This window comes from Diadema antillarum, unplaced genomic scaffold (assembly GCF_040938485.1).
Source record: "Diadema antillarum isolate AM-2024a unplaced genomic scaffold, OU_Dant_1.0 scf00000017, whole genome shotgun sequence".
Lineage (NCBI taxonomy): Eukaryota > Metazoa > Echinodermata > Echinoidea > Diadematoida > Diadematidae > Diadema > Diadema antillarum.
The window spans coordinates 4448837-4458739 of NW_027270906.1; the positions used below are offsets into that span (position 1 = coordinate 4448837).

General features: G+C 39.4%; 1 protein-coding gene across 1 annotated transcript; it reads right to left on the reverse strand.

Moving 5' to 3' along the window:
• Window positions 1-347: 347 nt before the first annotated feature.
• On the reverse strand, window positions 348-9279 carry LOC139725863 (uncharacterized). The gene is made up of 8 exons (XM_071636944.1): window positions 9241-9279; window positions 7372-7510; window positions 6414-6475; window positions 5716-5859; window positions 5006-5085; window positions 3857-3989; window positions 1657-1809; window positions 348-1217 (listed from the first exon to the last, which is right to left on the reverse strand). The coding sequence occupies exons 2-8, from the start codon at window positions 7481-7483 to the stop codon at window positions 348-350; spliced, it is 1554 nt and encodes a 517-aa protein (XP_071493045.1). The 5' UTR covers window positions 7484-7510; window positions 9241-9279.
• Window positions 9280-9903: the final 624 nt, after the last annotated feature.

The window sequence follows — 9903 nt, forward strand, 5'->3', positions numbered from 1 at the left end:
AGGATGATGTAAGGAGGTTGGGGGTATGTGTGATGCATTCCCGTCTCCCAGGCCATGCCCTGAATCATGTGTGATGCCAGCCGGCAGACGGGCAGACAGACCACAGAGCACGCTGTCTGAACCAAACTTCTAGCATCGGCTGTCATCCCATGGACCCCTCCCGCATCAGGTTATAGCTCCTCTTTGGGCATCGTACCTCTGTCTTACTGTAGTCTTGATGGGTACGTTGGTGTCTCTGTTTTCGTGATGGGTTTGCCATGGCGACGTGTCTTCTTCTTCACATCAATTCTCTTGTTGGCCTTCTCAACACGCTTCACGTGATTCTGACTTCATACTCTATTGTGCCTTCACCACCTGAGCCTAATCACAGCCAATGTGTCCTGGATGATGAAAAACATAGCTGTGCCAGATACCTGTAGGTAGTGCTTGTCCATGAATGTGAAGTTGTTTTTCGTCAGTACATGTGACATGAGGGATTTGATGTGAGATATGGAGGGGTTGGAATGACCGCTGTAAGTCAAAGCCTCACAGGAGGCTAGAATACCTTCATCGTGGGGAATGTTGGTGTAGAGAGAGGAGACGTCGAAAGTACCGATGATTGCTGTCTCGGGTATCTGGTCCTTGATGTCATCGAGTTTCCTGAGAAAGTCTGGTGTGTCATGAATGTAGGAGGGTGCGAGTGAGACAAGGGGTTTAATGTGGTGATCAACAAAGAGGGAGATGTTCTCTGTTGGGGAACCATTTCCAGAGAGGATGGGACGACCGGGATTGCCAGGTTTGTGGATCTTGGGGAGGAGATAGAATCGGGCAGGTTTGGCATTAACGGGGGAAAGAAATTTGTGAGCCTTCTTGGTGAGGTGTTCATGTTCCTTCATGTCATCGAGTGTCGACTGGATCTGTTGGGAGAAATTATTGGTGGGATCAAAGTCAAGAAGTGTGTAGTGGGAAGGATTGCGGAGATGTTTCATGGCTTCATCGATGTACTGCTGGCGGTCCATTACTACAACAGCTGATCCTTTGTCTGCGGGCTTGATGATGATGTCAGACCTGTTTTTGAGAGATGAGAGAGCCTGGCGTTCTTCCTTTGGGAGATTGTCATGTGATGCAATGTCGAGGGTATCTGCGGAGTGGACTTGAGATGAGACAGCTTCGATGTACGTTTCCAGGGAGGGAACTCTATTCTTGGGGGGAATCCATGAGCTTTTTTGATGAAAGGGCTCAGGAGCAGAAGGGGGTTCATCAAGAAAAATTCTTTGAGGCGTAACCTGCGGTAGAAAGTAGAGAGGTCTTGGCTGAGTGCTATCTCATCAACCTTGGGTGGAGTGGGGCAAAACTTGAGACCTTTTGAGAGAAGAGACGTTTCTGCTTGAGAAAGGGGAGAAGAAGAAAGGTTGACGACAGAAGTGGAGGATACATCAGTGGGTGTGGTGTGTCGCCTGAATCTGTTAGACCCTTGACGTTTCTTCGTGATGTTGCCTATTTTCTTGTTCCTGCGAGCAGTGAGGTCAGACATATGTTTTGAGAGACAAGATTCAATTTCATCATTGTATTTGAGCCATTGGGTGTCGGTGCAGCAAGAGCGAAGTTCACTCTCCAGTTTTATATAGTATACTGTATATTCATCGGTCTATAGTGTTCCACACTTTTGATACTCACGGTCACTTTGACGTCTCCGATGTCCCAAATCATGTCCGGATCAGTAAATGTGTCCTCCACATACTCGGTACGCACTGCCCCCGGCCACAGGGACACCACGGTCACATTATGCTCTTTCAACTCGTGGGCGCAATCAAAGGCCATTTTGTCTACCTGTAATCAATATGAGTTTTAATTCGTAAAGTATTTATATAATATTGGATGGCCTTGAGATTGATACAAGGAAATATTGGACGAGCTATGCACAAATATTGGACGAGTCGAAGACGAGTCCAATATTTTGCTCAGCGAGTCCAATATTTCCTTGTATTAATCGAAAATAGGACATTCAATATCATCATTATTATCCTATAGAGGATTTTAGCAAAGAATGTTTTCACTTTGGCCTACCCTTTCTGTCTCCGACTCCGAGTGCTGTTCCTACTGTGTAGTGATCCTGACATGGGGTATGGTAGGTCCTACATGTACACTCTTCAGTGCAAGTTAATCCACTTCAGTCTCTGATAAAACAGTGATCTGTGTATCCAACTAAGGTAGCCGTCATGCTACTGTTAGACCGAGATCTAGCTAATTTAGACCAGAATTAGATGTATTTCTATCCGAGATCTGAGAAACAATTCACGTCACATCTACAGTAGATCGTAAAAGATCGAATAGGCTACCACTACCACAACTAGTCCTATACTGTGCTGTATATAACGTACTTGTACACACGTACGTACATGTACAGTAACTGTAATATGCATATCGCGCATGCAAATGCAAGCGCAGCGGCGGCGGCCGGCTACATTGATCGCGCGCGGGCTATCTAGCAGTAGCGCTGAGCATGCAGAGCTGCAGATCAATCGTCGCCTTGCGCCTGCATGCACAAAAAATGCAACTTGTTTTCATCAAACCTAAATTTAACTTCCTGTTATGAAAGTGATATTTGAAAAATTGTGTGAAAAACAATTTCAACTAATTGATATATGAAATTTGTTTGTATAAACACAGAATTTTAGAAGAAACGATATTCTAGTTAATTCGTGATTGACCAATCACAGACGTTTTTACTTCTTATTTCAGGTCATCTCGTATTATTATATCTCTACCAATACGGTGCAGTTTATAAAAACTTTGGGGAATCCCCCTCTTGCCGTCCAATATTTTAAATATTGGTCGCCTCGGCAAAAAATATTGGTCGAGTTCAACAAACTTTTTAAGTGGGTTGGAGGTTATGAGGTGCGTCGACAAAATAACACTTGTATTTGGGCTCTAAAAATCCTCTGTATGGATAATAATCTGTTATAATGGTCTGTGTATCCTGCCATGTTGTATATTTATTGGTATAGGCCTGTGAAATTCGGCAGTGCTAGAGGCCTGCTATTTCTGTTGCATAACGCCTTGATCACCTGATCTTAACCCTATAGTCATTGTATTATTTCTTTCGACTAAGGCTAATCATGATCAAAGTGTAGGCCTATACTTTTTAGTGTGGTTACAGCATTTCCAAAAGATCTCTGCACTGTTGCCATCCGTAAAACAGCAATTTTCTTGTGCTGCACAGCCTTTTGTAGCTATTTTGCCTGCGTTGAATTGAACATCTTTATAACGGTAATCTCGTGTGTGTGTGTGTGTGTGTGTGTGTGTGTGTGTGATTACGGCCTAAATTACGCAACATTTACGATAAAGTTATCACTGTCTACAGTGGCTTTTTGTTATTTTTTAGTAAAATTATTCGTTATTCGGTATTATTTGGTCATTTGCTGTATAGAGCAAGACAAAGCAACACAACTTGACACAGCAAATTAAGTTCATGCCAAAGAGAATCTCCTTTAAAGGGATTGTATATTTTTGGTTGAGACCTAACTTCAGGTTTCTGTCATTTTTCGGTGAGATGATGAGACTTAACCTCTTCGAAAATATGAAAGAACATGTAATGTTTATTACATGAAAATTTGTTTTGAAATGGCTGAGATATAAAGAGCGATCGTAATAGAAGGTGGGACCGGCACCTTTTATTGAGATCGCTTTGTTTCACTTTGTTTTTGGATGTTTCAGCCATTCCAAAACCGATTTCCATCAAATAAACTTTGAAGTCCTCTTAGAATGGTATGTTCTATACTCTTTCATGAATGGTTTCTTTGTATCTTGCAAAAAGTTAAAAGCCCAATCCTCATGTAAACCAATACTATATACCATCAATGCGTATAATACTCACCGCCGCTTTCCCCACACCGTACAACACGTTGACGTGGTATCGTATTGCTCCTATTGACGAGATGTTCACGATAAGTCCCTGTTTCGCTGGTACCATCAGCTTGGCTGCATGTACAGTACACACGTAGTGATTCCTGTATAGGGCAGTTATGAACAATGAGTCATCAAATTGGTAATACTATAATCTAAATCACTTTCAATATTCCCATTTATTGTAATTCATAACTCTTAAGTAGTTATGACGTTGGTTTGAATTCTGTTTTTTAACTGAGAACGGAGATGTCAGTCCTGCAAATGGGCGTCTTTTCAAGAAAGAACTCAATACTTTTTTTTGTTCCAGGAACTCTGTGTTATCAGTCAATCGTGGCTCTTTTCAAAAAAAAATGATAATGAAGAATTTGAAGGTGAGGAAGATGTCTCACCTTCTTCGCCAGGAGAGTCCTTTGTGACAGACATGATAACGCATGAAAAGTCTTCATCCATCATCATCATCATCATCACCAGTGTCATATGGCACATAAACGTGGCTGCATACTAAAATGATTAGAACTCGTTACCCAATTGTCAGATTGGATACCAGTAGTATTAGTAGCAGGTCTAAAAGACTAAATCACCCGACGTATAAGTGATATCAATAGTGACAATAATTCCAATGATCTTACTGACAATAACAATGACCATCAACAATAGTTGCAAGCACTGATGCGATTTTTACCCTCCCCCCCCCCCCCATGGGGTTTTCAGTTCACTGAGACAAGAGGAATATTGATTGTGGATGGGGTTAATCAGAATGCTTTCACATTTTCACAACAAAACTCGTAGTTTATGCTGAGATATCTGCTGACACCACACACTTCGCATAAGACTTGATGGGAATGGGGGTATAAAAAAAAGAAAGCATATACCACGACAATACAATCCATGTTGAGGACTTTTATAAATACCGACGGCTTGTCTCGGAGGTATTATTTCCTACCCTTTTGACTTTCCGCACCCCGTAAACGTCAGAACTGCTTGCGCCTTCATGGTTATCTTTTTTTTTTTTTTCTGGATATAGGCTATATTGCGGTTGGAATCATTAAGCGAAAGATATGAAAGCATTGGCACAAGATTATTACAAAAAATGATATCGATATTCATTATTGGTTACCTTAAACCCACGTTGTTAACCTCGTCCCACATTTGGGTTGGTTGTTCCCAAAATGGCGTCCCCGACACTTGAGTAATCGCCTAATACAGTTAAAGCAATAACAAAGTAAAGTTTAATGAGAAGCGGGGTTGTGTCATTGCGTTTGATAGCGCTGTATTAATACAAGCAATAAAGATATATTGATTATTCAGTATTTTTGCAAAACGCATTGCTATAAATTTTGTGGACTATGTCCCTACACAGCATGCATTTGATCCTTTATTACGATCAACATCATTCTTTTCGAAGTATCAACGAAAATGCGTACTCCTCAACTGGTCTCTTTCTCATGTCACTGCACAAGTTAATCTTCATTTTTCCTCACTCAGTCGTATCTTATAGTTATATTATGTCGGTCTAATTTTCTAAAATAACTTGAAAGGATAATCGCAGTGCAGAGTATTTAGAGAAAGGAAAACGAACGGACAGGGAGAAGACGAAAAGAATGAAGCAGAACGAAAAGAGAAAAATAAGATATCAAATCATAGAGAGAGAGAGAGAGAGAAAAGGGGGGAGTAAGATGAAGATATTGCTACCTTGGAAGCAGAAATTCAAAAAGTGTCAAAATAAGCGGTTACAATCATGACAATATAATCACCATCTATTCTTTTCTTTCTCAATGACGCAATGTCATGATTAAAACATCGACATGCAAGGATAAATCATCTTACGTGAACGGCCGAGAAAGCATTGTTGACGAGAATGTCAAGTCGACCATTCTGCTCTCTCTTGATCCTCTCAAACACGGCCTCGACCTCCGTTTCGTGGGCGTGGTCGCATTGGATTGGTATGCACTTCCCCCCTCTCTCCGCCACCTGAGTTTATGGCGATAACAACAATAGTTTTGTAATCGTAGACTTGATTTTGATATAGCGCATTTCCTTGTATCTCGGACGGCACATACCTTAATTTGAATGAACACTGCTTTCGAGTGCTAGCTATCCTAGCTATCCTGTAGCTACATCTTTATGGGCTTTGATTTCCTTTAAATTGCTACTTTTCTCGAACTTTTTCCCAGTATTTTTTCCCCAAAACCATACAAACTTACGAGTCACATCAGACGACGATAAAGTTCCATATACCGTATCGATCTAGTGTAGTGATCCAGATATTCTAAAACAATCTTAATACGTCCAACACATTACCATGCATTTGTCGTGCAAATCATGGTAAATAATTCCCTATTCGTAATACCAACACCTATATTATGTTACTATACATATAGCTCATTTGAGACAATTTACGCTTCTTGTGCTTTGAACGTCGTAATGCGCATGTCTCTCAAAATTCCTAAGGTTGATGGGAATTGTCAGTCTCACAAGAATAAACTTATAGAAAGAGGTATATAAAAGCTAGAATGATACCCAACTTCTTTTGCTGTTTCTTCCAGTGATCCCCTGATAGATCCTTCGTTCACCCTCAAAGTCCGACCTATTTATGCGGGGGAAAAGACTCCTCAATGTATTTAAAGGAAACTTCGAAAGCCTCGTGTAATTATATCGAAGGATATCATGTCCACAATCATCGATTGTATATGAACAATTATATTAGAGTCGACATGCATAGCCATACACTTCTTTTGATAGCGAGCAGGTGTCATCACAATTTGGTAACAGATATGGCGATATATTCTTATATATATATATATATATATATATATATATATATATTATCTTGTGATGTTCCCGCTTCTATGACTTTCTACATATTAATTACGTTAGACCCCTTTTTTTTCTCGAATGTTTATACAGGTCTTTGTCGATACCGTCGATAAACAGGGTACCTCTCACATGAATTAAGTACCGAAATAAATAACACAATTGTATGCCATAAAGTCAGTGGAAAGATAGATAGAAATATCAGCTAAATGACGTAAGAGGGATCGAAACACGCCTAATGACTTCACTATTGGATATACTCACTTCAAATCAATATTAAGTTTACTTTTAAGCTTACTTTTTTTTTCTTGGTGGCCCGTTCGGGCCATTGAAATCTTTTAATTCGAAATTTTGGTGGAAAGAAAAAGAAATGCATTGGTCTAAAATAAACAAAGGAAACATATAACAACCAATTTTAGATTTTATAGTTGCCAGATCGGGCCTCCAAAAATTTGGTGGCCTGACGTCCGTTCAGTAATGGCCCCGGGCTATCGAGCCATGACTAGTGTCGAGTCTTGCTATATCGAATAGGGAATATTGCATATTAATAGGCTAAAACCTTGCAGATGGTATGAGCCTAATATCCTTCAAAAAACAGAGGGAGAATCTTTATTAATCAGGTAATTAGGGTGATTAGGAAAAATACAACATAATTTGATTATGTATTACCTGTGATGTAAACTGTAGCACCAGCGCCGCCCAGCTGCAGTGCGATGCCCTTCCCGATACCCCGAGTAGCCCCCGTCACCAGACAGACCTTCCCCTTTAAGGGCTTCGCCATCTCTTCTGCTCACAAATAGTATCTTATCTATAAAAAAAAAGATGATTCGAAGTAGAATAGAATGACGCGTCATACCCTTAAGATTTATATGAATCGATGATATGCGTATTCTTCTCAATGTTTCATTAAAATATGAAGCTGATCTATTATTGTGTAGCATAATCTGAACACGACAGGTCGTGGGGACATTAATTTTCCTCGACCTGTGAGGTCTTCGACAAATCTTGAATTTCACTCCCTCACGACATTGGGGTAAAATGATTAACGCATTTTGACTTTTCGGACAACCGTAAAATGTACAACTCGCAAGCTAGTGCGACAGGTGCAGTTCGGTGGTGCACATCGCATATTATGAACACGCAATCCGAGAGAGCGACGGCGTTGGGTCACTACAGTTTGTACACCCCTGGATGAGAGGTGCAGTATTTTGAACATATAACCAACCATTAATTCAACATTGATGGAGTTGTATCAATACATACATTGTAAATATAATGAACGTACCGGATCATCCGCAAAGTGCAGAAGACTGATACAATGACTCCATTAACACTCTCTATTTCATTTCAATTTATTTTTCATATTTCTCACATATATCACAATATAAAGTAAATTGATACGAAATCTATACAGAACATAATTCAAAATAGAACTTCACCGGAATGTTCGAAAGTTTGTCTTGGTATACACAAGGTCGGTATACATGCGAGTTATAAACTGAGATCATAATGCGAAAAATATGATGGGGCCTGCGTAAAAGCAAGCTTGTATAGAGCCGCAGGTCCCGTGGTAAAATCAGATTAGGGGAAGCATAAGTACAGATATTTTTAGACCATACTATAACTGGGGGATCCGATTAAAACGAACAAGATCAAATCAAATGTTGCTAAATAAAATACAGAATAAAATACAGAAAGGTCACATATTGCAATAACCTACTACAAGTAAGGACTTGAGGACATTGAGGACATTAAAGGACAAGTTCACCTTCATAAACATAAGGATTGAGAGAATGTAGCAATATTAGTAGAACACATCATTGAAAGTTTGAGGAAAATCAGACAATCCGTTCAAAAGTTATGAATTTTTGAAGTTTTTGTGCAGTACCCGCTGGATGAGAAGACTACTGCAGTGTATGAATAACTTAGATGTCACATGCGTACAACAATATAAGGAAAATATAAAGAGAATTTCACAAAATTCCATCTTTTGAAAAAAGTACACATTCCCCTGACTCGCTACCGATAAATGTTATGGGTAATATTCTTCCCCCTGCCTTTAGAAAGAGGCAAGTCAATTGCTCTTATATTATGCGAAAAAAATGAAAATATGTTGAATTTTCTTTTATATTTTCTTGATACTGTTGTACGCATATGACTCACAAGCTGTAGTAGTCTCCTCATCCAGCGGTTCCAACACAAAAATTTAAAAAATTCATAACTTTTGCATCGATTGTCCAATTTTCCTCAAACTTTCACTGATGTGTTCTACTAATATTGTTGCATTTTCTCAATCCTTATGTTTATGAAGGTGAACTTGTCCTTTAAGGACATCTATAGCACTGAGGCCTACTGCAAAGAAGCTCCCACTGTCACTAAGGAAGCATACGATCTAATTGGAAATCTAAATTTTACTCGAACAGAAGTTATTGCTAGGATTTTTCATAGTTTGTGTTAGTCAAGATACAGCTCTAGGAGAACACCGACGGAAGAAAAATATTTGGACAATTATGTCGAAGCGAGATACAGATTACTTACAATACCCGTCCCAACACGGCACTCTCTCGGAGTTTAAACCACCACAGCAGTAGACTTTTAAAGCTAGGGCTGTATTATAGCAATCATTGTCAACGCGTTTCCCTTGCAGAAGCACAGGTTAATGTAGCAAACTTTGCACTTTGATCGAATATCATACACACAGCTATCATTTCACACGATATCTTTTTTTTTTTTTCTGTAGCAACGGGAATACATTAAAAACTTAGTTCACATTCCAGACCTTGTTTGTCCCCGTTGCACCTGAATGATTTCGCCTGAACACAATGCTGAATGAAATGATTATTTTGTAGTGATATGTCGTTTAGCTGCGCTCTGCCTTGTTTAAGTTCACAAAGTGGGGGTTTATGTCCCTCTTCTCTACAAGTTTCCTCACTGTAAGATTACTTTTTTTTCTTTCAAACTGAAATGATAGCTAGCTAAAGAGACACGTGTTTTTTGTTTGTTTGTTTTATGACAACGTTGTTTGAATAAAGTGTATACCAACAGCACGGTGTAAGCATAACCTCTTCAGGATGGAATTGCTGTATGTTATATAGGCCCAGACTCGATAACCACAGTTGATTAATAATTTGTTACACTTCTATATATATATATATTTTATCTATAGCATGAATATCAATCAACTGTGATTATCCTGGCGGA